Below are 26,344 nucleotides of genomic sequence, written 5' to 3'. Positions count from 1 at the left end.
TGAAGCTGAGGCTCCAATTCTTTGGCCACCTCATGAGAAGAGAGGAATCCTTGGAAAAGACCTTGATGTTGGGAAAGATGGAGGGCACTAGGAGAAGGGGACGACAGAGGACGAGATGGTTGGACAGTGTTCTCGAAGCTACGAACATGAGTTTGACCAAACTGCGGGAGGCAGTGGAAGACAGGAGTGCCTGGCATGCTATGGTCCATGGGGTCACGAAGAGTCGGACACGACTAAACGACTAAACAACAACAACAACAAGCAGAGGTTGGATGGTCATCTGTCATGGATACTTTGGTTGAGATTCCTGCATTTCAAGGGATTGGACTAGATGACCCCTGGGGTCCCTTCCAACTCTAGAATGCTATGATTCTAGAATTTGTTGCAGCTTTATTTCTCGTACTACTGCAGGCATGATATTTTGTTTCACAGTGCACAAAGTATCCCCTGGCGACAAGCAATGGCAGAGGGTTACATATGAAAACACAGGGGGAAAGGTACAAAAAAAAGAGGACAAAGGGTTACTTTCCTATCTATTTGTCTACTTATTTTTTCCTTACTGATTCTTCTTTCCTGCAGTGAATTGTCTGAAGCTCTTACTAGAATGGGTCATATGTCCTACCAACCCTTGTTGGTACAGTCTTGGTTTCGATGCGTTTTGCAAATGTTTATCGATCAGCCTCCTGATACTTTGATCAGGACAGATGTTGAGCGAACAGCTGGTAAGTATGCTTCTTTAATATACAAGTATTAAAGAATATCTGTGTTATTCCCAATGTTTAGTCAGAATCTCATTTATTGTAAGTTCGGGTCCTACCCCTTGGAGCAGCAGAAAACAAGCTTGCTCGATCTCCATGTGACAACCCTTCACATATTTGAATAATTGTTCTGGAAAAACAATTAGTGCTCAAGTTACATAAGTAGAAAGCATGGCCTAAAGTCAACAATTGGGAATACAGTGGTGCCTTGCTAGACAAATGCCCTGTTAGACGAATTTTTCGCTATACGAATAGGTTTTGCGATCAGAGGTTGCCTCGCAAGACGACAAGGTTTTCTATGGCCGCCGCTTCGTCTTGAGAAGCGTGGCCATAAAAACATCCAATCACAAAACCTATTTGCAAAAGGCATTTGTCTAGCGAAAGGGGAATCAGCTGTAGCAGGGAAGAAGGCAAAGGAAGATCAGCTGAGAGGCGCTGACAGCTGTCAGCGCCTCTCAGCTGATCTTCCTTTGCCTTCTTTCCGCACTGCAGCTGGTTCCCCTTTGTGTTCCGCTGGTCTCTGCCGGTTGCCTGCCTGCCTTCCCCGAGCCAAGAGAGCAAGCTCCGCCGCCGCCAGTCCCCCGGAGCCCATAGGAATGAATTGATTAAGTTTCAATGCATTCCTATGGGAAACCGCAGCTCGCTAGACGAAAAATTCATTACACGAATTGACCCGTGGAACGAATTACATTCGTTTAGCGAGGCACCACTGTATTATGCAAATTGTCGTTTATTGTAACCCACCAGACATAGTGGTTGTCAATGCAGTGCCTTCCAGATGTTGCTGGACTTCAGCTCCCATCAGCCCCAGCCAGTATGATCAGTGGTCAGAGATGGTGACAGTTGTAGTCCAATAACATCTAGAGGGCACAACATTGGCTACCCCTGCAGGAGAGTGAGACTACTTTGCCTTTCTTGTTTTGTTTGCTGTTGAGTACTGAAAATTGATTGTCCAATTTTGTAATCATAGTCGCGAATGCTGATTAGCACCCCAGGCTCAAGGGTGGGAGGGGAAATTTAGAGTTGAATCCAAAGCTGCATGAACTTGCTGTCGATCCGTGCCAATTATTTTTCATGTTCTCATGATAACCAATAGATAAGGCTTATATGGAACAACTGACCGAGCTCACAAGATTGATATTAAAACTTCCAGAAGTTAGAGATATCTTTGCAAAGGCTCATGTTGATGATTCACTCTCCAAACAAGACCCTAATGAAGCTGTTTTTCAGTTTGTTAAGGTACAGTATTTCCTATAAATACCAGTTTTGGAGGATTCTGAAAATGCAATGTTTGGGCCCACATTTGAAGAAACATTTGTTTTATTTCAGTGGAATATTAACCAAGACCTATCATCTTATACTAATTCTATTTGCACACCTGTTTTCATTGTCTCAGGCTGTTGGTAAAAATTACAGTGGACTTCAGACACTAGCTGAAAAATCAGCCATGGTGGCAAAGGCACTGGAATACCTTGGTGATGTATTAAAATATGTAAAACCCTACTTGACAAAGAAAGGACCTGCGGAAGGATTGCATCTCACCTACAGAATTATAGGTAAATATCACATATTCCTTTACTATATAAAATTATGCAAAGGGGTGATTTTTTATTTTAAAAAAACACCTCCCAATTGTTTGGTATGGAAACCAAAATTGAGAAGAAAAACAGTTCTGCCTTATAAGGCATTCCAGGGCATTAAGTATCATGTGGACTGTTTCTACTGACATTTGAAACACTGTCTTTCTTTCTCTAGGTCAGTGGTTCTCAAACATTTTTCTCCGGGTCACACTTTCAGAATAAAAATTAGCTGACGCTACACATCTTTTTTTTTTATTAATAAGAAATAGGTTGGACAAGAAGAAACAACTCCTAGCAGTGCTTGATTTACAACATAGTCCACAATTACTTTATCATATGATCTGGGCACCCAGAAAGTATAAAACAATGCAGCTACATAAGATTCCCAAAATATCCATATTTGGGCTGGGTCGGTTGATAACTATACTACACTGAAATGTTAAAATGTTTCTTTGATTGTCCTTGACTCTGGCTGCCACACTTGCCATCCTCTCCTGCCACATCCTTTGAGAACCACTGCTTCAAGTGGTGCTGTCTAATCAAGAAACTGATCCTGGTGGCAGATTCCCTAGTGAGAAAATATAATAGTTAATTAAGAGAGAGAGAGTGTGTGTGTGAGGGTTAAAAAATTTCTGCTAGAAGCCATTTCTCCTTACCCTAATGCTTTGCCCCAGAATGACTGGAAAATATGGCAAAGGTGGTGGTCTTCCCCTCCTCTCCCTCTTTCTCACATTCATTCAGACATGTCCACTGTCATGCTTCCATGTGTATACATTCCATGTTAACACATGCACAATGAAAACCCTAACACGTGGACACCATTCCTGTGCACTTTCTAGGGCAGACAGTGGTTGAGAAACGTAACAACACATTTACAAGGTTATGAGTGGAATATAAGAACTGTTAAAAATGGAAAATGTCGCTCTCCTTTCCCTGCTCAGCCCATCAGAAGCCTCCACTGAAACCAGGTTCCTTCTGTGGATGAAAAGGAGCCCTTATGTTTGTGGAAGGGCAAGTCTGCAACTAGCCCAGTGAGACTTGCATACGTGACTTGTTCATCAGGAAGGCTGGGGAAAGCTCTGCACGTGAGCAGGGCCCTCATTAAGGTCACCTGAGCCTCTCACAGGCAACTGCTTCTCTCCTATTCTAGTTGAGATTAAAGATGGTACAGCTACCTTGCAATTTGCGCGAATTCAACTTTAAGTGCTTGGCTGGAAAAATATATAAAAAGGAGGACTGACTTCTGGGGGGGGGGGCACAAGCAATCCACCTGCCATTGCACTCACCTTGGGAGAGCATTTGAAGGTGCAGAGAGAGAGTGTGTTTTGACTATACATGACTTTGGCTTTATGTGCTATCCCCAGAACATAACCCCACATAAATTGAGAGCTGATTATAGAGGAGAACCCAAACACATAGACTAAATCCCATATAGCTGTGCACTTGTGTGAGGGTGCTTCAGAGGAAAGGCAAGAGCAAAATATTTAGAGGCTCAGTGTTTTTGGCTCTTACATGATTCTGGAGGAGTGAATGTTTTGAATCAAGGAAAAGTGGGTGGACAGAACGTTTGATACCTAAAGAGAGATTGAGCCTGCTCTTATATATAATATTGATCTCCAGTGTTGCTATGTAAATATAATTAATAACAACAGTAATGATAATTACATTTGTTCCTGAATCTTCAATGTAAGTCGTATAAATTGCTGTTTTTTATTTTATTTTAGCCTTGATTGATTCAGCCCAAGGAAAATTAATAACCAAAACAAGAAGAATTTTCTTTCAGATATTATGCATATGCTGCCAGACAATTGTGTCTTTCAGCTTTGAAACATCTTAGCGTAAATTACAGTGTTAAGGACCATTGGACATAGTAGTCTGGGTCAAAGAGAGCAGTTTTATTTCAGATGTTCCCATGGAATAGTTATTAAAAAATAGATTAGCACCACTGGAGCTGCTGTTAAGTGTCTGCTCTTTTTCTGTGTTATGTTCCACTCCACAAAATTAGTGTAGTTGCCTTTATTTTCAGGGATGACAGGTTGACTTTTTATATTAATAACGTCTGTAAAAGCTTGTTTTCATTCTCTTCCATTATCTGTATTGGTTTCAGTTACATACATCCTCCCTGTGTTTTTCTTTCTTTTAAAAAAGCATTTCCTATTTCATTGATTACAGTGCATAGCTTGAAAACAATATATGCAAAACTAAGCGGGCATTCTAATTTATTTCTGTATGATACTCCCAGTTAGACCCTTTGGTAACAATCCAGCAAAGGTGAAGCTGTAACAAAGTCCAGTTGAAAACCATGAAATGGAACTTCATGGCAACTAACTTAAGTCAGATTGATTTCAGTGGGATTTGTTTGTGGCTACCCTGCGCAAGATTGTAGCGAACTTTGAAGGATTTTCATTTAGAATAATGAATGTAACAGAAATAAAATTGGGCCGGGTGTGTGTGTGTGTGTGTGTGATCCACTTAAAGATACATGCAACTCGCAATTTAGGGGCATATAACTTGTTTGCATTCAGCTTTATGCTCTAGAGACCGAATGCTTAAAAAAAAAATCGAAAGAGAGCAGGCGTCTGGGGGAAAACCTTGTCAATCCCACCCACCATTGACCCCAATGTGTTTTGACTATACATGACTTTGGCTTTATTCACTATCCCCAGAACAAAACCCCTGCGTAAGTTGAGAGTCTCCTGTACTGGGGCTGACAGGAATTGGAGCCAAACAACAAATCCATGCTAGTATAGACAAATGTTTTATATAAGGTGGTTTAGCAGTGGCCCTCCAGGTGTTGTTGGGCTCCAGAGCCCATCAACCACACCTGACATTACCAGGGGTGGTCAGGGGTGATGGGAGTTGTATTATAGCAATCTTTGGAAGGTCATAGCTTCCCCATCCCTGATATAGCATATATACATAAGTACAGGTACTTTGTATGCAGGAGGAAAGTGCCAGAAGTGAGCATTCTTTCTCATGTATATTAACCACAAAGGGTTGGCTGTAGAATTCTGTGGTTCTAAGTGCTGTGTTGCTTGCATATTAACAATTGCAGTACAGCAAATGTCTCAGTCTTTTCCTTGTTTGTTATGCGCGTGTCAGAGCCCTGTTTTCCAGCATGTGTACACATAGTTGCAGGTGGAAGAGGGTGTAGCAATGACATAGCACTAGTAATCCACATAATATGTAGACAGACCTTTGAAACTTAAAAGAAACAGATTTAGAATAATACTGCAACTAAGGCTTGTACAGGCATCCCCAAACTGCGACCCTCCAGATGTTTTGGCCTACAACTCCTATGATCCCTAGCTAAGAGGACCAGTAGTCAGGGATGATGGGAATTGTAGTTCAAAACATCTGAAGGGCCGAAGTTTGGGGATGCCTGGCCTAGTAGCTTGAAAGACAACAATAAAGATTTTCAAAGCAGCTGAACTCTGATTTGAATCAAGGCAGCAGTCATGGGGAAAGTACTGGCACGGTATGCAACTTAATTTTTATTGATATGGTATGTCTTTTGATGAATGGAGGCACGAAAGGGGAAACACGGTGCCACTTTTAAGTTGTGAGATCCAATCACTGTTTGTTTGTTTATTTTAAAAAAATCACACCCATTATTAGCCCAAAGTTTATGACTCATTTTGCTATGAATGGACATTCACTATTCCCAGGTTGACTAAAGTGGGTTATATGAAAATGTGACACTTGGTTGCTATAGTTACAACCAAGGGAAATGCAACCTAGCAGAAAGCCTGTTTATGCCTTCCCTCTTCTTTTTACCAATTTTGTCTTTTGGGTTTTTATTCAATAGGATGCCTTGTGAAGTCTTGGGCACCCATACTGGCTACTTCCAAAGCACAACAGCTCTTGTTCCGCATAATAGATTGCTTGCTCTTGCCACATGCTGTGCTCCAGCAAGACAAAGAGCTGCCTGCAGCGATGTTGTCTGCCATTCGGGAGAATCTTCCTCTGTTTCTTCAGGTGTGTATGTCTGTGATAGATAGATAGATAGATAGATAGATAGATAGATAGATAGATAGATAGATAGATATGGAAAATTAATGGCTGGCAACAAAGGCTTGTTGTTTTTACATACACCGTGTGGGTGGCGCTGTGGTCTAAACCACTGAGTCTCTTGGCCTTGTTGATCAGAAGGTCAGCAGTTTGAATCCGTAACGGGGTGAGTTCCTGCTGCTCTGTCCCAGCTTCTGCCAACCTAGCAGTTTGAAAGCATACCAATATAAGTAGATAAACAGGCGGGAAGGTAAACTGCGTTTCTGTGCGCTCTGGTTTCCATCCCGGTGTTCTGTTGCGCCAGAAGTAGTTTAGTCATGCTGGCCACATGACCCAGAAAGCTGTCTGTGGACAAATGCCGGCTTCCTCGGCCTGAAGCGAGATGAGCGCCACATCCCCATAGCCACCTTTGACTGGACTTAGCTGTCCAGGGGTCCTTTACTTTTTACATATGGTTGAACAGTTGATCTTAAAAGTCCTGTTAATGGGACACAGCTTCATGGATATTGGTGGTTGTTCAAACATCTAGTAGAGATATATATCCTTCCCTAAAACGTTTTACAAGCTAAGACAACAGTCCTGAAGAAACTTACTACCTAGATAAGCTTTCACTGATATAGTTGGGCTGAAAGCTATTTAAATGGTTTTGGAACTTTGCTTAAGGAAATAATTGAGATAAAATGATTTCTTCACACAATGAGAGAAACAGTTGTAGTAAGTTTTTTTAAAAAACTGTATAACCTTTATAACAAAATTAAACGATTAATACAGTTACATAAGTACAGAATTTAAACAAGGAAAAAGAAACCATTATTAAAATCCTCGATCTAAAAGTTTTCATCAACTAAATAGTATACTGTATAATCTTTGAACTTTTGTTTATAGTTTTTTAAAGAAAAACATATGAGTGCTATCTTGTAAATAAGCTAAGAATATAATTAATAAAGAAAAAGCAACATATATATATATATATATATATATATATATATATATATATATATATATTCCTGATATTGGTGCTGATATATAAAGTTTTCATTGCGGAGAGGAGCTGGCTATACACATGCAAATAAAATGTGTTAAGTGTGTTTTAAGTGCAATATGCAAGTTGACACTAGATGGCGATGGTGAGCCTTATAGAAAATTCAGTGTATTTTTAAAAACACTTTGAAAAAAAGCAATTCTAGAACTAATAATAATAATAATTTATTATTTATAACCCACCCATTTATTTGTTATACCCCACCCACTCTGGGCAGCTTCCAACAAAAGATTAAAAATACATTAAAATACAGTACATTAAAATATCAGTATGTAGATTCCACCCTGGATATATGTATTGCTATGGCTCCAATAGCCCAGAGTACTTCCCTATGATATCAAAAGTAGATGCCAATCTGTGAAGGTGGCATGTAGGCACTTCAACCCAAGTAGCATTCTGAACACAGAAAAAATCATAACAAGTTCTGTTCATGGGATAAACCAGTTTTGATTTAAGAGACAATGTCTTAAAACCTTAGAAGTTTTCACAGAAGTCTTGGGGTTCTTTAAAGGCCTTGTGATTCCCAAATTGTGGCTTATAGGAGTCTTTTTGATGGCTCCCCGGGAAAAGAATATGAGAGGTAACTCAAAGGACAAGGGATTCTAGATTCCCCTGCCTTCATCTCTTGGGTTTATAATTTGATTGTGCCGTAATGGAAATGAGCATTACCCATGCTGGGGCTACAATCTTGTGCTAAAATATGGTCTTGCAAGTAAGCCCATAGACGTTAAGTAGCCGGCCTTGTCCACATGTATCAATTTTGGTACATTTGTGGCACATCAGTAGTATGATTGCCTGGATACTATTGTTACTCACTGTCAAGCCTGTCTGTTGTAGCTACTATTGAACAAATCCTGGTTAGTTATTCCTTCAATGCATATCTACACTTGTATTAATTCCAAGATAAAATTCCCGGGCCAATTTTCTTACCCTAAGCAGACACAGATTATTAACTCATCAGACAGGTGATTGACAAAAAAATTAAAAATTATCCTCTGGTCTAAAGTTTTTCAAACCTATTACTGGCAGTCTCCGCATTCCAAGTAGAATGAACAATGGCTGCTAATGCTGATGGAATGTTTATGGTACACCAACTCCATCGTGCTAACTGCATTCTCTAACAAAACTCAGTTTTGTGTTTTCATATTTGGTGGAACAGTGCAAACATACAAACAATATTGGCACGGATTACTGATTCTCCATTGAATTAAAGAAAACATTTCACCCATTCTTCTATTCCCCTGAACCTGCCGTGATATATTTTTTCTATTGTTACTGATGCTTGACCATTTTGCTAGTGTGAATTCCAAGTAAGAGTCTTCGTGAATTCTCCGATAATAACCCTTATGACAGGAGACTCGTGATTTACCTCCGCTCCTGTCAATCTCTGGAAGCACTCTCAAAGAAATCTGCTTATACAGATTGAGGGCGGGGGGGGGGGGAGTGAGGGAGAATACACAGAGCATACAAAAATTCATGGACAGAAACCCACCTTAACTCTTAGCTGGGATAAAATCCCACCAAAGATTCATGTAAAATAAGAAAAATGATAACGCAGGTATGAAACAGATGCGCCATATGGGTGAGATACAGTAAAGCTCCATTCTACATGCAAAATGCCACTCCGGGTTTTTTTAAGTCTAAGCTACAGTTCCTGAAATCAAATCGTTTTTGAGTATATTGAAAAGTAAATATTAAAAGTGAAAGATAAATATTATAAAAATAATATCCGTAAGCAATACAGTATAAGGATATTTTTTTAAATGACACTTCTAGAGCCACAATGATGCCCAAGAGAATTTTTGCCCCATGGAATGTCCCCCTTCTCTCCCCCCCCCCAGCATGCCTTTCATCTCACTTGAAGTATTTTGTTTTTGTGTGGGTTGCTTTTTTGGTGGGTGTTTCTGATTCTTGTGTCTTTCTTGTAGTTGCAGGTGTGCATTACCTTTCAAACATTACAAACATCAAATCCCACAGGTTACTTCAAACCTTACGTTGTGGACTTCCCCACCCTGGGCTTCATTATGCTGCTCTGCATTTGATACCACATTTTTAGGATCATTTGAAGGAACTTCTCCAGTGTTTCTACCTTTAGTTTCATGAAGTTTTCATGAAACCCAAAAATTCCTATTCTGTCTTTTTTAAAACTCCAAAACCTCTTTATGTGCATTAGAAATTGATGACAGTCCCTGTAGTGTTTTCAGGAAATATAAGCCAGGCTCCCCCATTATGTAGCCAGCAACATTCAGTTTTGCTCGGTCATTCAGACTTTTTGGCAATGGGAATTGTTTTAGGTACAAGATGGATAATGGTGAATTCCTCGTGTTGTGTCCCCCCCCCATCTAATTTCGTAGGGCTTGTCATTTATATGCTGCCAGTCTCAGACTCAAGGGGCCTATTTGAATCAGTTGCTAGGAAATGCAGTTCAGCAGTATTTTGGGCGCTTCCTCTCTTCCTCACCTTCCGCTCCTCGAGCTGGACAGCAACACCCTGTTTTGCTGGCCATATGCAGCAGCAGCACCATCCCAGGAGTCTCGCATCTCCGTAAGACCACTATGCAAGTCATCAGGTAATGCCCAGGAAAATGATGTATTTGACATTACCATTCTCTCCAGGTAAAGAGTTTCGGGGGGGGGGGGAAGCTTGCATTATTATAGAAAAAGTTGTGGAAGTTAGGAAACCACTCAGGGACATGCCAATTTTGTTAAACACTAGAAAAGTACTCATGTTGTTATTATTATTTATTAAAAGAAAAACTGCACAGAAATGATTGTTTGTTTATGCGTCACTTCTCATGAGGCACCCAGGAGCGATTTACAGATACAACTTAGATAAAACTGTTACTTATATATAAACAGTTGTATCTATCAAGCGGCAGTGTGTTGTAGTAGTTAGAGTGCTGGCCTAGGACCTGGGAAACTAGGCTTCAAATTCAGTCATGAAGCTCACCTTGGGCTTCACCTGCCTCTCAGCCAGCTTACCTGATACGGCTGTTGTGACGATAAAAGTAAAGAGTTCCACATATGCCACCTTGAGTTCCTTTGTTATATATTCCTTGGTGGGATATAAATGTTTGTGTGTGTATACATGCCCATATATGCACAGAGAATTTAAAAAACACTTATAAATATTAACAACAGTTTATCGCAACAGCACTTACATAAAATCAACCCCAAGATAGGTACCAGCTGGGATGAAGATTTTTAGAAGGCTTGTTGAAAGAGTTTAGAAGGTGCCTGTCTGATATGCAGCGGGAAGTGCCACACTGAAGGCCTGATTCCAGCTTTGTGCAGAATCAACCTCCTGATAGGATAGTATCTGCAGGGTGAGGTGACCTCATCAAAAAAACGCGTAGATATAAAAGTATTTGAGTGGAAGCTGAAATAGGGCATATGGATTTGTTTGAATAATATGCAAATGTGAATAAATTGCCATATTGTTATTTATCCAAAAGAACATGAGATAGGCAGTGCTAATTCACTTTTGGCGCCTTTCTGATTTCCTTCCAGTGAAAGTTACCTGTCGTTCAAAGGTCATGCCCCTCCTCCTCGCCTGGCTTCAGTTCTTGCTTTCATTATTGAAGCATTCCGGAGGACCAAGAGCATTGAAATGTGTGATGTTCAGCTGCTCCTCCCTTCTGTGTTGAAATGCCTTGTGCTGGTTAACGAACCACAAGGTGAGCTTGTGAACTTACTGGGTTTTTTTTTTTAATTACTTTAGAACAGGGATGGGCAGAACGTACATAGGGATCTACTAGCTCTCTGGATATTTTGAGGAAGATGGTCAAGGACTTCAGACTCCCCTTCTATTAAACTGCACTGCAGAAATTAAGGCCGGGGTGGGGGGAATAACCAGGAGTGCATTTTTGTGTGTTGAAGGACTGGGTTTCGTTCAGTCTTGTTCTTGGCTTAGAATTCTATATTTGAACTGCATTTCTTTCCATTTGGGGTTTCTAGCACACAACAAGATAGCTCCCACAAGTCTGAAATCTGCCTACCCCTCCTGTAGAGCATAAGCAAAGAAACAGGTCTATGCCTTGAGCAGCTCACTATCTACAGGCATGCTGACATCCACACAAACCTATCAGGCACTTGAGTAGACTAGGGTGCCTTCTTGGGTTGCCAGCTTAAAACAAGCCGGGTGCTGGTATGCCATGAACACATGCCTTACAAAGGCCAGAAGTAAGGCCCACCGAGTTCAGCAAACAGTTACTCCTAGGTAAATGGACATGGGTGGCACTGTGGGTTAAACCACAGAGCCTAGGGCTTGCCGATCAGAAGGTCAGCGGTTCGAATCCCCATGATGGGGTGAGCTCCTGTTGCTCGGTCCCAGCTCCTGCCAACCTAGCAGTTCGAAAGCACGTCAAAGTGCAAGTAGATAAATAGGTACCGCTACAGCGGGAAGGTAAATGGCGTTTCCGTATGCTGCTCTAGTTCACCAGAAGCGGCTTAGTCATGCTGGCCACATGACCTAGAAGCTGTACGGAGGCTCCCTCGGCCAATAACGCGAGATGAGCGCCGCAACCCCAGAGTTGGTCACGACTGGACCTAATGGTCAGGGGTCCCTTTACCTTTAAAGTGTGTTAGGTTTGTAGGAAAATCTGCTACTGCCAGTTGTAATTTATTCTTGTAGTAACAGAATGAGCCTTTTGCATCAGTTTAAGCTTGTACCACTCAAAATGGTGTGTGTGTCTGTGTGTCTGTGTATGTGTATCGCACAGAGAGAAGCAATCCTATATTGTCTCCCAGAGCTGTTTCCCTCTATTGTCTATTAGAAAGCTCCATGTGATTTGTTTCCTCAGTTAAAAAACTGTCTACAGAGATTCTACAGTGCGTTGTAGAAGGCTGCCAAGCGGGGTCAGGAGGAGAGCTTGCCACCCAGCTGACTTCTGTGTTTAGGTAAGTAGAAAACTGGCCAATTGGCACTGAAACGATTGCAAGGCATTTGACAGAAAACATGTTCTTTTAAGCAACTAATTATCCCTAACATAATTTGAAGTTGATTGTTTATAGTACTCCCATTCTTGGCAAAGCGGGTTGTCATGTGGATCGGCCAAAACAAGAAAGGGGGAAACTATTTAGAACAAAGCCATGTACATTCCCTTCCCCCACCCTCGGTGGATTTTTAATGCCATCGTACAAAGAAGGCAGTGCAGGCTTAAAAACACAGGGGCACATGTTAGGATAATCCTCGGACAGAATTGCATATCATCCCTGGCAGGGAACTGCCTTCAACCTCCATGGAGTGTGGGTGGCTTTACTCTTGTGAAATTATCACACCATCATCAGCAAGTACTATTTTAGCCCTGTTAGATGCTGAATTTTCCCATGTGGTTAGAATTGAGTGAGGGACAGCAGGAGTGTATTGGCTACCCCTGCTCTGTGGCTTTGATGTGCCTGCCTCCATCTCCTTTTATGCCTTAAGAGGGCAAAAGGTCTGCAGTTAGGAGCCTGACATAAATCTGTGCCTGGGGTTCCTTTGCATTCACCACCGTTAAGCCAGCGCAACCTAGAGGCTTGAACGAATCATGAATGTGAGGGTTTGTCTGGGGCTCCCTACATTCATTCATTCATTCATTCATTCATTCATTCATTCATTTATCACTTGATTGTTAGGAAACCTCTAAGTGGTTTACAAAAATACAAAACAAAACATTGACATTCTCAATAATTTTTTTTGGAAATCCACTTAAAAGCAGGTATTTTAAAACATTCAAAACATGAAAGCATTTGTGTAAGAAAGTTTGGGGGGATCTTTGACCTCAAAATATGAATTCAGAATTAGCTCATGCTAGCAAGACTTGCAGTCAAGTGAGTAGTTACATTTCTTTTGGTGCTAGAGTCCACTTAGAAGTGGGGACAAGGGGGGTCACCAAGATAGGTTTCTTTTCAGATTAAAAGCTCGAATCAAAATGATGAACTATTAAAAGAAGGAAAGGGTGCATATTTTGGCCGGAGAATTTCATTTAAATTTGGCACACCTCTTCAACAAGAGCTAGACAGAAAGGAAAGCTCAGTATCCCTCTGAAATTCAAATTTCCTAAGATTAACATTGACTCTACATGATTTTGTCAACTTACCCTTATGACACCCAGGGCGCAGGGTGGAATTTTAGATCACTTGTGGTATTGGAAATTGATAAAGGGCTTTTCATCACAGTTTTAAATTGTTATTTGTGCAAACTATGGTTTGCCATAATGTTTTGAATTGAGTACTTTCTCCAGCACATACTGTATTTAAAAAAATAAGTGTTGTATACCTGCTGGATTTGTGGTTAGCTTTTACATTTTTTATATTAGAAATGTGTATATATTTTATTACCATACTCCCTTTCTTGCTGCTTCTAGATCTGATCCTATGAGCTCCCTGGACTCCTTTTCAAATAAAAGTACACATTTATTCAGTAGAGTTTGTTTTCTGAGAATCTTTTTTTTTTGTACCTTGCACTAAATGCCCTTGTTTCTTCCTTCAGGCAGTTTATCCAAGATTACACTACTGTGTATGATAATCAAGTTTACAGCATCTTGGAAGCAGTGGCAGTCTTGGACCAGTCTCTAGTTATCAGCCTGATTCCGGCTATGACAGAGGCCCTGAGGAATTCAGAGTACAAACAAGGTCTTGGCAGAAACACTGTGCAAAGGTATGTTTGGGGATTACTGTTGCTTTGGGGTGATGAACAGAAGTTCACTCTCTCCACAAAATGCCTATTTAAACTTACAGTGTAGGTTTCTTTCAGGAAGAAAGAATTCAGAGTTAACATCTTCCTAGATACTTAGCAAATATGGATGAGATTTATGAAATGAAACACCTTTTTGTGTTTTGTTAAATGCTTTGCATTGAAATGTGCCAGTAAGCTACTATCGGAGCCTGACTGCTTTGCAAAGGACTCTGCTTTTTTGGCTGTGTGAACCCTGTCTTATTTTCTGTTAGAGTTTTGTTTAAATATAAGCGGTATATAAATTGCCCAAATAAATACTTATTTAATTATCTGATGCTTTCCATGCAAACATCATATAGTGGGTCTCCGCCCACTCCATTTATAAGTAATAGGCTAGTATGACACTAAAGGTCTGGTATGTGCTTGAAAAGCAGGCTCTCAGAATTGGAAGGAAATAAAGTCATATTATTTGGCAAATATCTTTTATCAGAAGGAAGCTGATTTATACAAAGCTTGTCTCTCCCCACAGCTACTGCATTTCTTGCATTTCAGGGGTTTTGAAACTATGCTGATGCTTTCTGTAGCCTATGGAAGTTGAAACAGAAGCCAGTTTAGTCCTGCAACTATTTATATTATTATAATATTATTTATTGAATTTATATACCACCCTTTATCCAGAGGTCTCAGGGCGGTTCACAGATCAGTTAAGGACTTCTACTCATTATGCCTTATGTGAGTCCACTTCTTAAGGTCAAAGGAATTGTTACTGACATAACATAGGCACACAAGTCATGGCCTCTGCTTAAATAATTGCTGATTTATCTAATTTATATAATTTTTGAATACAGGGTTATCTGGCCAGGAAACCCAGCTCTTGAAGCAGACTAGCATCTGTATCACAATATCCACCTGGTCTCCATTTAACCAGATACAAGTGATGCAGATGATTCGGTGCACCATATTAAATCGAAGTTAGATTGAGTCTTAACTATGGTGTCTAGCAGGGCTGAGAAACCTCACGCCTAGAGAGCAAATGCAGCCCTCCCAGCCTCTTTATCTGGCCTTGCTTCACATCCTCCTTGGGTGTTTTCGTCACAGCTGAAATGTGCCCTTGAGCTCTGGCAATGCTTCTTGCTTCCTTGGAAGGAGAACAGTGAGGGGTGTGTGAGTTTGTGTAGAATGTTCCCGTTTGTTGCTCCACCCAGAATGGAATGAGGCCCTCCGGCTGAAAAGGTTAGAATCATAGAGTTGGAAGGGAACCCAGGGGTCATCTAGTCCAACCCCCTGCAGTGCATGAATAGTTTTGCCCAACGTGGGGCTCGAACCCATGACCCTGAGATTAAGGGTCTTATGCTCTACTGACTGAGCTATCCCACATCTCTGCTCCTGGTCTATCGTTTTAGAAAAACAACCTTTGCTGGCTCTTTGGCATGGCCATGGTTTTCATTAGACATTCTGCACATGCTTATACAGGTACTCGGCGTGATTTTTCATTTCCCAAAGCTTCAGAACAGTTCTGAGGATGATTCCCTCAAATTCCCCTTAAGTAACCTACGAGTGACACGACTGATTTCTCAAACTCCATGACGCTGGTTTTAATTAAAGTGTTATATGCTTTTGTTTTTGTTTGTTTTTTTACTCCTTAACAGAGAAGCCTATAAAAGACTCTTATCTCTGCTCGGAGAGGCTGGACAAATGGAGATACTGAAGCTGGGGAATGAAACGCATTAGCAGCACGCCGATCGTTATTTTCAGCGCAGTCATTGCAAGGAATGCTGGTCCGTCATGGAGACTGCCAATTCCCTGTCTACAGGTGGACGCTGTCTTAGCTTTAAAATGTGTGTACGTTGTCCCTCGGCAGCCTTGTAACGTTTTAACACTGCACGCAACGTGGGTGGGGTGAGGAAGTAGCGCCGATCTTTTCCTCTTTTCATACGGCGGACTGCAAAACCATTGAATCGTAGTAGCAAGGACTATCAGAAGGTAATGACAACAACTAAAGGAAAGTTGATGACTTCAGGTACTGTTGAAGTTCCCCCCCCCTTTAAAGCAAAAATAGTCAAAGGGCAGCAGCAAAGGTAATCTCCAACAGTAAAGTTTTTTCTGCTCTAATGAATCAATACGCTGTGGCTGTCAGGCCTTTCATTCTGACACCTTGAGTGATGTTTTGCTCACAAACACTTCATATGAGCTTGGCCGCTGCGAGGGGGTTCAATCTAAGCAAGGCCAGGGTTAGGTCAGGATGCTTCAGCCCCCTTATGTTAACAGAAGAGCGGGTGTCCGTGTTGCGTGGAATGGTGACAGCTGTCCTCACATTGTCCCTGTATTAAAAATGTGTAGATGTGCACTGCAGAATTCGACCTCTTAACCCTCCTCTCTGTTGTCCTTGTACGGTTTTGCTCCTCGTACGGTGGAGCGAGCCGCACTCCCATACTTGAATAACAAGGGCTGTTGCAGTTATAAGGATTTCTACCCAGGTCACTATACAAATGTCATCAATTCCTTTTCTCCCCACCACCCCAATTTTCTATTATCAGTATAAGAATCCCTAGCAAGGAAAAAAAACGTTTCAACCAGATTCTAAGACAGGGAGCAAGGAATGCAGGTGCAAAAACATCTTAATTCAAATCTCTGCTTACTTTTTTTTTGCATCACATATGATTACATTTTGTACGTAGTAAATTGGATTTGTTAGATATTTCAGAATGTTTATGGTATTTTATCCCTACAGTTCTGAGCTCTATCATAATTCTCCCTGTAATTTCCAAATTTATTTGATGTATAGAATTCACGCTGCCATTAAATTACACAATCTTAGCAACTTACAAGTCATTTGAATTGCAGTAGTGACTTGTATGGACTTGGCGGCAAAGTCAAAACTAACTTTTCAGAGTTAATGATGAAAGACTGTTTTTTTTTGTGTGTGTGTGTGTGTCTATCAATTACTACCATGGAAACTTCTCCATAATCTTGTTCAGAGCCTTTCTGTATTGTTACCGTATTCTTATGTAAAGGTAGCAGATTATCTCTTTCCTAAATCAACTATCATTACTTCAGATAATACAGTAACTAAAAGCCTCTCTTAGGCTACTTAATATTGCAGAGCATGGAGGTTCTTTTCATTATGAAAGTGACTTTTTGAACCTGCATTGTAGCGTCTTGTAAGCTCCTACACCTGGGAGTTTTATTCATCTCAAAAGGCCTCCATTTCTTGAGGGGGAAAAATTAAGCCTCTTCAAGTGAGATGCCTTCAAAATCTGAGTCTCAGATAACGTCTTTAAGCATAGATTTCTTCAAAATAAAGCCTCTGTCTTCTGAAATAATAGAACAAACTGTTTAACTGAACAGAGTGGTTTTTATTATTTCCAGAATACAGTAATTAATACTTAACTGGGATTTCTTTTTTTTAAAGGTTTATGTACAAGTAACATTGCTCTCAGTGCATAAAAAATTACTTCTTAATGTTTCCAGTTAAGCAGTCAGTTTAAAGATTTATTAACAAACTACCTTTCAAAATACTATCAAATGACCACTGACCAATGATCATTTATCTGTGGCTATATGCAATAGATAGGATTAATTGCAAATGAGGTTTGTAAGGTGTTCTGCTAGCTGGTTAACTAGAGAACTTCCAGAAAGTAGGAAACTGAAAAAGGGATTCTACAGCCCACAAAAAATGATGGAAACTGAGCTGCATTGATCCGTTTCTGTGTTGTATATATTTGTGTGTGGATGCCAAAAGTTGTTTATACTCATTTTAACATTGCTTTGTTATAAAGTTGTTTTGTTTTTATGGTAAATTCATTTATAAAATTCAGGACCACAAATTCTGACTATGGAACCCGCTTCAAAGCAAGTATGGGACAGAATTATGTTACCCTGATTTATAATTGCATGTCTAGAAAGATTGATGTCAGTGTAACCACCGTACAGTATTCTAACTTATTTGATTGCAAACTAAAAATCATTTTATTGTGACTTGCTTCTTAACCTGTTTCTGTTTTAAACTATGTCTGGCTTTGAAAAGGTGTGACAGCTGTTGCTGTGATCACATCAAACTGATAAAAGGAGCCCATCAGTAGACTGCGTTCCAGAAGGTCCACTGTGCATGTATTACTTTATTATTCTCATCTGTATAAAGGGGAATGTTCCACATTGCAGTGGGGAATTCTTCATAGAAGAATGAAGGAAGCCCCTGCATGTATGCTTTGGAGCAGGGGGGGGGGTGTCCTATTAGATCACCAGCTGTTACTATTTAAAAAAAATATCTTCAGAAAGTATACTGCTAATTAACTCCTGAACCAAATCTGTTTGACCCTAGTAAGGATCTTGGTACCTGCAAATCTCAACTAGTCAATTTATAGTTATTAGTAGATAACAGTTGGGGCCTGCAAAACAATTGTAGCAGATCCAAGTAGAATCCCACCAAACTCTTTAGTGGGTGACAGAATCAAATGAAGGCTCCTTTTCCATCCGTCTCGTTTCCTCCCCAACTATGTCATCTTTTCCAAGGCAGTAGATTAGCGAGAAGGAATAGAATCATAGAATTGTAGACTTGGAAGGGACCCTGAGGATCATAGTTCTTCAACCCCCTCACAAAGCAGGAATATTCAGCTGTCCCTTACGGGGATCGAACCTACAACCTTGGCGTTATCGGCACCATGCTCTAACCAACAGTGCTGGTATCTGTGGTATGTGTCATCAGTGGGGGAGGGGCGTACATGTGTCCATTGAGGCCTTTCCTAGCATCCACAGGGCTTCTTTCCCAACTGAATTAGGCTTGAAAGAAGCATTCTGTTGTAGCCAATAGGAAACAGTTGTGTTCTGCATACCACAGCTGTTTCTTCAGTTTGCAGATGAACTCATAGGCACCAAAATGGACACTTCTATAAGTAAGTGAAATGTATTGCGCTCAGCCAGAATGCATACTTCCTCTTCTTGCATTCCAGTCCACTCCTGTATATACATGTTTCATGCAATTTTCAGAACTTTGGAGAGGGCTTGGGACTTTTAAGTGGGAAGCCTATTGGACTTGGCCCCATTTTATTTTTCTGCAAGGGGAGAGTGCACTTGGTGGAGAACCTTACCTGACCAGTTTCCATCATCAGTAATCAGCATGCTGATGAACAAGGTAAGAAACAGACTAGTATATAGTTTAAGGGTCTGCTCTAGAGTATTTTGGGACCATTTTTGTGATGAAGTTTTTCCATCTTTTTTTCCTCCTCCGAGATGCTTCTATTCTCCATACCTGTGTTGCACTGTACATCTGGATGGTAAGTCTTATCTTTCAGTTTTGTATGATTTTCTACAGTGCTATATGTTTCAATGCTCTTTTAATCCAGGCTCCTCTTGTAAATTTGAAAGAATCTGGGTGCCTCCGATACATTTTCACTTTAGTATAGGGAAAGAAAAAAAGGCTAGCACACATACCACTTCCCCCCCCCACCCAATTGCTTAGTTTCTTAAGCATCAAATGGTTGCCCGTTATACTGTAAAAAGAGGGGGGTCATTGTTGTAAAATTTCATACTAATTGCCAGCATTCACAATTATATGTACATCCACTTTGTAAAATTTTCCATTTTTTATTGTTGGGAAGATGAAGATGTGTTTTAAATTACAAGAGAGTTTCATTTCAAATTAAGTGATGAAGCCTCTTCCTTGTTACAAAAGCTTCTAAGATCCAGGGGGTGTAAAAGATACCTTTTATGATAGAAGAAAGAATGGGGGGTTGTTTTTTTTTATAAAAAAAATCTAAATAGTATTTGGTATAGTTTTCCTGGCAAGTTATCATAGATACACTAAATGGATACATCTAAATGGACCAGTTTGTCAAGAAAATAGGTAATGCTTATTGTGCTCAATTTCTTGATTTCATTTCATGTCTGGAGACAGAAGTATTCCAAATAGTAACTGAGACAGGCATGAAAATGGTTAAGAATCAAATTTGCCTTTTATATATATATAAAAAAACCTTCAGACACTCAATCTGTTCATCAGATCAATATACTAAGCATTTTACGACGTTTGTATGAATTTGCTGATGGAATCTTACTCTTCTAATGCCATAGACCAGTGTTTCTCAACCAGTGTGCCTCCAGATGTTTTGGGACTACAACTGCCATCATTCCTGACCACTGGTCTTGCTAGCTAGGGATGATGGAAGTTGTAGTCCCAAAACATCTGGAGGCACACTGGTTGAGAAACACTGCCATAGACAACACCCTGGTGATCAGTGGGCAGTTTGCAAATGTTTGTTGAAGCACTTGTCAGGATCTCTTAATCGCAAGTAGGACCCTGGCAGAGACACATGCCCGACTGGCATGTTATCTCCCTCCTGGTCGATTGTTTGGGAGCTTCAAAAGCTTTCTCCAGCCCGAACATCACAGCGACTGATGCCAACTGACATCAGCACACTTACGGATCCACAGTTTGCGCAATTGCGTAACAGACCTCAGCATTTGGCTGATCTACGTTTATTTACATATAAACACACAGAGAGCACTGCAACATGGCTCCCTCTCTCTCTAGCATCCGACAGCAAAGAGAAAATGAACAAAGGACAATAGTCCCACTTCAGGAACACACAGTAACACAAACATCCTGTCTTCGTCACTTCCCACTCTGTGGAATGTAAACACATATACAGTCATGTGATAGACATCAATCCCATGAATGCAAACATGGGGAATGAATATCTAACAGTACCTACTCCTTCGGTGTCTTATGAAATACTGGCAAGTTAGTAACCTTTGCTCCTCTCCCCACCACCACCTCTTTTATGGTAGTGCAGTGTTTCCCAACCTTGTGCCTCCAGCTGTTTTCGGACTACAATTTCCATCATTCCTGACCACTGGTCTTGCTAGCTAGGGATGATGGGAGTTGTAGTCCCAAAACATCTGGAGGCACAAGGTTGGGAAACACTGTGGTAGTGAATAGGTCTGCTTCTGGCTGTCCAGAAGTGCACATTGGCTTATTTCAATAAGTTTTCTTTGAGAAACTGTTACTATTGCGGACCCTTCTTTGTCAGCCATTTTAGCTGAGTTCAGATGTTCAACCTAGCTCAAACGGATATCTTTCTTAGTTCAAATAATTTATCTGCTTCTTCCTACTCAGTCCATAAATGTTGTAATTTTTCTTTCCTTCTGCTTTAGAGTGTTTGTCACATACTAAAAATGGGAATTCTCTAGCCAGAATGGACATTTTATTTCCCCCTTTAGTGTGAGAACAAAGTTATTTCTTTGATGGTAGAAGAGGATCTTGTAGTATGGGTGGGCCTGCTGGGAAGGTTTCTGATCAGATCAGGACCCCTCACACCTGCTCCACAGGCCACATTTTGGCCCAAAGTCCCGAGGTTCCCCAGCTTTCCTTTATCTATAGACTTAGTGAGGTGGCTACTGCTGTGGGTGCATTTTATTAATACGAACAACAGTGGGAAATGTCTTGGTCACATGGCTTGCTATTATGTTGTGGTTCACAATCATGTAAGCAATGCATAGGTGATATGACATAACGTGCAATTCAGTTTATGTGAGACTTGGATGATGCAAAGTCTTCAACTATGTTCATCCAGTTGGGCAGTTCATCCAGTGGGACTCGCAGCAGGTTTCCCAAGTTAATTAATTTACTGGAATTAAAGTTATAGGTAGGCTTGGTAAAAAACAAACAAACTTGGTTGTTGAAATTTGCTTTATCTGACATTGCAAGCACTAGTCGCTATGCAGTGTCATAAACAGACCTGCTGAAATGCTCCCTTTCCAAATTGAAATCTAATTGGCAGTCCTCCAAATGCATTCACACTTAAGCGTTTTTCTAATACCAAGAGAGCATTTTTTAATGTCTTAATGTCTGTTTTGCAAGGCACATTTGATGCCAGAACAATGGATAATGCATACCTCTGCAACAAGCATGGTTTACAAGTCTGTATAGTTATTCCTTTCTTTCCACACTAGAAGTACCATTGAATGAATGGCAGGTGTGTCTTCCTCACCATTAGAAAAGCACAAATTGGAAAGCCAAACCTTGCAAAACATAGCAAGTTACCACGTTTAAAGATGTGAAGCTGAACATCCTGTGCTTGAGATTGCAACACGGTAAGTGTCTCTTGCAAATCAATTATAGGCAGGTTGCTTAATATAGTGAAATATGAAAACGGTGAGCAGTTTCTTTCAAAACTCAAGAGGAACCAGACAGACTAGATGCATACTTGTTTTGGGAATGCTGCAATTCCTACAACTTGGATCTAGCTGAACAAGCCAGTCAGAGACCCAGAAACAATTTATTGTTAGACACATACTTTGGGAGAAATGAATTTGCATCAAATAGATTTTCCAGAGCTGAATTTTTTAATGAACATTTCTGCTTTGGTATGCCAAATTTGAATTCTTATCTCCAACTGTCACTGTTGTTAAGAGATATGAATGCTTTTTAGCACTTAAAGATTGATGATAATATTAGCACCCTGGTAAGAAATATTTTAACCGATAAGAGTTTATGGTTAGAAATGATCTGTGATGTGCATTACTCATCCTATGCAAAATGCGCCATGACTTGATGTCACCTGTTCTCCACAGTGGAGGGATCCATTGGTAGTGGTGAGGGAGAACTTTTGCTGATTCTGTTGTCTTCCTGTAGCCTCCAAAGCTATCTCCCTCACTATTCTAGAGGGTCTTCCAAAACCTCTTAATCAGAGCAGGAGGTAAGGGAGTTCTGCAGGATGCAGTGGAAGAAGGAAACAGGTAACGAGTCCCCTCCACCCATTTCTAGTGCTTATCTGCACACACTGTAGAAACTGCGTCCTTGCAAGGGTGGTTTCATCAGGTCAAGTGTTTGTGTGCAACAGATTGTCTCTTGCAACACCTTTGTGTGTGGTACAGGTCTTCAGAGTAGTTAGCATGCACATAATAGTTTTCAAATGTAAAAATATTGCGAGGCAGAGATGATACAGTAGTCAGACAATAAAGTTTTATTGTAAACTGTACATATGCCTGTAATATAGAATGGAGGCACATTTGTATGAATGTTTTCTGGTATTAACTTTTACCTATGCAGCTGGCAGCTTCTTGAACTTAATTTGGGAATTCACACAGCATACAAACAAAATAGTTCCCCTTGTAACTGTGAGTTGACCAATTCCCCCCCCCCAAGATTTTCAAAAATATGAAGATATTGCACATTAATAAAACTAAACTTGGAGCTGTCGGTAAGGATGGCCTGCATGGATGAAACTGAAATGTTCCATCAAATTGGTATTATACAGGGCTAGACAGTAACAAATGCAGAAATGTGAAGGTGATAACCCAGTTATATCGCCCCACTTGTTCAACTGACATGTCATTTGGCGCAAAAGTCAGGGAGAGAAAGGGGAGCCCCATTGCATTTGCCGTCATGACTGGCTCTCTCCCTTGGGGCCTGCGTTCTAGTTCGTTACTGTCAGGTATTCATAGACTTGGACTCTTATTGTCACGATTGTTCCTTGGACAGGAAACCAAGACTGTGATAGAGCACATACTTGTAGGAAAGTCCCCGGTTCAATGCCTGGTATCCCCACTTGAAAGGAACATGAGACCCTAGTAAGCTGCTGCCAGTCAAGAGCAGACAGCAGAAGTAAGATGGAGCAATAGGCTGACACAGCATAAGGCAGCTCCTGCTAGCTAGACAATGGAGATGTATTGTTTCCAAACAAGGATCTGTATAATTTCGGGAGCCATGTGTTGATATTTAGCACTCCAAAAATCCACAGGCTCCAGAGCATTCTCTGACCTAACTACCTGTTCGTTAGACAACTGTGAGGAAGTAATACAGACTTCAAAATAGGCTCCTCCAGTACAAAAAAAGCACAATATTTAGGTTTCCTAACAATACAAATTTCCAGTGCTCCCAACTATACAGAAAATGTGTGACTAATTTTATTGAAACAGCCCACCACCACAGTAAGAAAGGAGGGCTATATTCTTTACTGTTACTCTTGTAACAGTTGCCCTTCCAAAACTGTCTTTGCGGAGGGGGCAGTGCATAGCATATCTTAATGCCAACTACCTTTGCCTTGCAACATTCAAGCTGGTTGCTACTACCCTTCCCCAGCAACAGGATCCTCAAGTTAATGTGAATGAAAATACTGTTTCCCATGTTCTCTTATACATTTTTAGTTGTTAAATCCCTCTTGCCTTTTTTGTTAACTGTAAGTGCTAAAAATTGGGAAGGCTAGTATAGCAGTTCAAAATTGCCCAGAGCTAGATGCTCAATCAGCTGTTTTAAATTGCTCTTTAGGGCAAACTCAAAATAGGCAAAAATAAATTTCAGAATGGTCTCTAGACAAGAGTTTATTCTCCTTGCAACTTTTGCCAAATGGAGATATTGGAATTAAGCAAGATGGGTGGGGACAGCTTTCCTAAAAGTTTCTACTAATTAGTTCTGTAGTTTCAAAAACCACTTTGGATACAAAGACATACAAACTCAAGCTTAACGAACAAACTTCACTATGTCTAAGTTGCAATTCCTGGTCTAATTCTATAGGGAACACTACAGCAAGGCGTTACAACAATCTTTAATGTGCCTGTCTCACTCCTCCATTCTACATGACACTTTTGTTCTGTTGATAGCACCACCTAGCTGCCTTTTCTCTAGCATAAACTTTTAATAACTACATTGCTTTTAGTCCAGCCTTTAACTCTCACCTCCATGAGGCAGTCATAAGAAACATCTGGTTCTTCAGAGGCTAACAGAGCTCCTTACACCTGCAGTTGAGAAGTGTTAAAATGCACAGCAGTTACAACTTCAATATTTTTCTAAGATCAATAGAAAGTACTCAAATAAGTCCTTTTCCAGCCTTTTTTAAAATGAAGTCCAAACTCATCACAGTTGTAGCCCACATTTTGAGAATTTATATGTTTAAGTGAAAAAGCAAAATTCATTTTTTGCACGTCTTTGACAGTACCTAGCGCTAGAAGCAACAACCTATGGAACTAAATCAAGGATCCCTTTTTTGCCAAATATATTAAATTGCATATGTAGTATTATGTTTCCTCGTTGACTTACCACACTCTCCTTTGCAAAGCACTTTGGAAAGTCAGTAATCCTGGCAGATCCTTATAAGTGTGAAGCCAAATAAACTGCATAAAATGTTCCTAGAATACTTAGTGAGCAAAGATGCCCAAGCCCTGCTTGAAGGTAGGAAGGTCTAGGTGCAATTCTGGCCCCCTTTCATTGGTGTTCTTTTTGGCTTCTACTGCATTTAATACAATAAAGAATTTCAGAACAATTATTCCCCTTTTGGTTGATTTGAAGATGAAATCAGGATGGACGAAGAAGCTTCCTCTCTCATCAGTCATGCTCCTTTTCTCACATAGTGCCTATCTTGTGATGAGGCACTTGCAAAGGCTGCAGGTTGGGGCATGTTGAGTAGGGTGCCGGAAGGAAGCAGGCAGCTATCCCATTAGAAGGAAAAGGCAAGGTGGGCCCATAGAAAACCTCTTCTTTTCCTTCCTTACTAACATCCAGCACCTAGTAAGAGACAAAACAAGGTGGGTAAAAGCTGAAATATTTATCACGAACCAAAAGACAGCTTTATATATTGCCATTCCACTGATCTACCTACCTACCTATTCTATATAATCAAAGTTATGTTCCAGCCATCCCTGAAAACAAAATACCCAGCAGTATTTCAGAATTTGAGCACTGTGCACCTGTTGCAAGCACAAGTTGACCCCAGCAAGCCTAAATTGTTGCCATACCCTATGACACAGAGCTGGTCTACACATTCAGCAGAGTGACGTACTGCTTCAGACTACAAGTGAGGACTAAGAGTGTCACTTTTCGATGTTCTCAAATTTAAAATGATTTGCAGTAAGAAAAATGACCACAGTAAGCAAGTCAAAAGCTGTGATCTAACTATGCAGGCGCCAGGCTCAATAACAGCAAGTCTTACATGTATGGTAGCAAACACTCATACAACACCCCACTTCATATTAAATGCTGGTCTCCTGCAATACTTGCATGCTACAGTCCATATGTTGTTGTTGTTGTTGTTTAGTCGTTTAGTCGTGTCCGACTCTTCGTGACCCCATGGACCATAGCACGCCAGGCACTCCTGTCTTGCACTGCCTCCCGCAGTTTGGTCAAACTCATGTTCGTAGCTTCGAGAACACTGTCCAACCATCTTGTCCTCTGTCGTCCCCTTCTCCTAGTGCCCTCAATCTTTCCCAACATCAGGGTCTTTTCCAAGGATTCTTCTCTTCTCATGAGGTGGCCAAAGTATTGGAGCCTCAGCTTCACGATCTGTCCTTCCAGGGAGCACTCA

General features: G+C 40.6%; 2 protein-coding genes across 8 annotated transcripts in view; one reads left to right on the top strand and one right to left on the bottom strand.

Annotated features, from left to right (window-relative positions):
- MMS22L (MMS22 like, DNA repair protein) overlaps positions 1-18,026 on the top strand; it is an 85,031-nt gene extending 67,005 nt beyond the window's left edge. Inside the window, exons 17-25 of the mRNA XM_060272605.2 lie at positions 580-722; positions 1,855-1,997; positions 2,155-2,314; positions 6,147-6,316; positions 9,746-9,960; positions 10,901-11,067; positions 12,193-12,289; positions 13,863-14,030; positions 15,698-18,026. Of these exons, the coding sequence (XP_060128588.1) occupies positions 580-722; positions 1,855-1,997; positions 2,155-2,314; positions 6,147-6,316; positions 9,746-9,960; positions 10,901-11,067; positions 12,193-12,289; positions 13,863-14,030; positions 15,698-15,779 (1,345 nt within the window). The 3' untranslated portion in view covers positions 15,780-18,026. The remainder of the gene's footprint in view (positions 1-579; positions 723-1,854; positions 1,998-2,154; positions 2,315-6,146; positions 6,317-9,745; positions 9,961-10,900; positions 11,068-12,192; positions 12,290-13,862; positions 14,031-15,697) is intronic.
- Positions 18,027-22,990: 4,964 nt separating this feature from the next.
- Positions 22,991-26,344, bottom strand: part of KLHL32 (kelch like family member 32) — a 74,515-nt gene continuing 71,161 nt past the window's right edge. For all 7 annotated transcript variants that reach the window (XR_004692223.3, XM_035109348.3, XM_060272607.2 and 4 more), the window contains one exon: positions 22,991-25,548. Coding sequence is in view for 6 of the 7 variants with exons in the window: in XM_035109348.3 (XP_034965239.1) it covers positions 25,387-25,548 (162 nt within the window). In the remaining variant the exon portion in view is untranslated. The remainder of the gene's footprint in view (positions 25,549-26,344) is intronic.

The sequence above is a fragment of the Zootoca vivipara genome, chromosome 3 (assembly GCF_965207765.1).
Source record: "Zootoca vivipara chromosome 3, rZooViv2.hap1.1, whole genome shotgun sequence".
Taxonomy (NCBI): Eukaryota; Metazoa; Chordata; class Lepidosauria; order Squamata; family Lacertidae; genus Zootoca; species Zootoca vivipara.
This window is presented reverse-complemented; position numbering and strand designations above follow the sequence as displayed.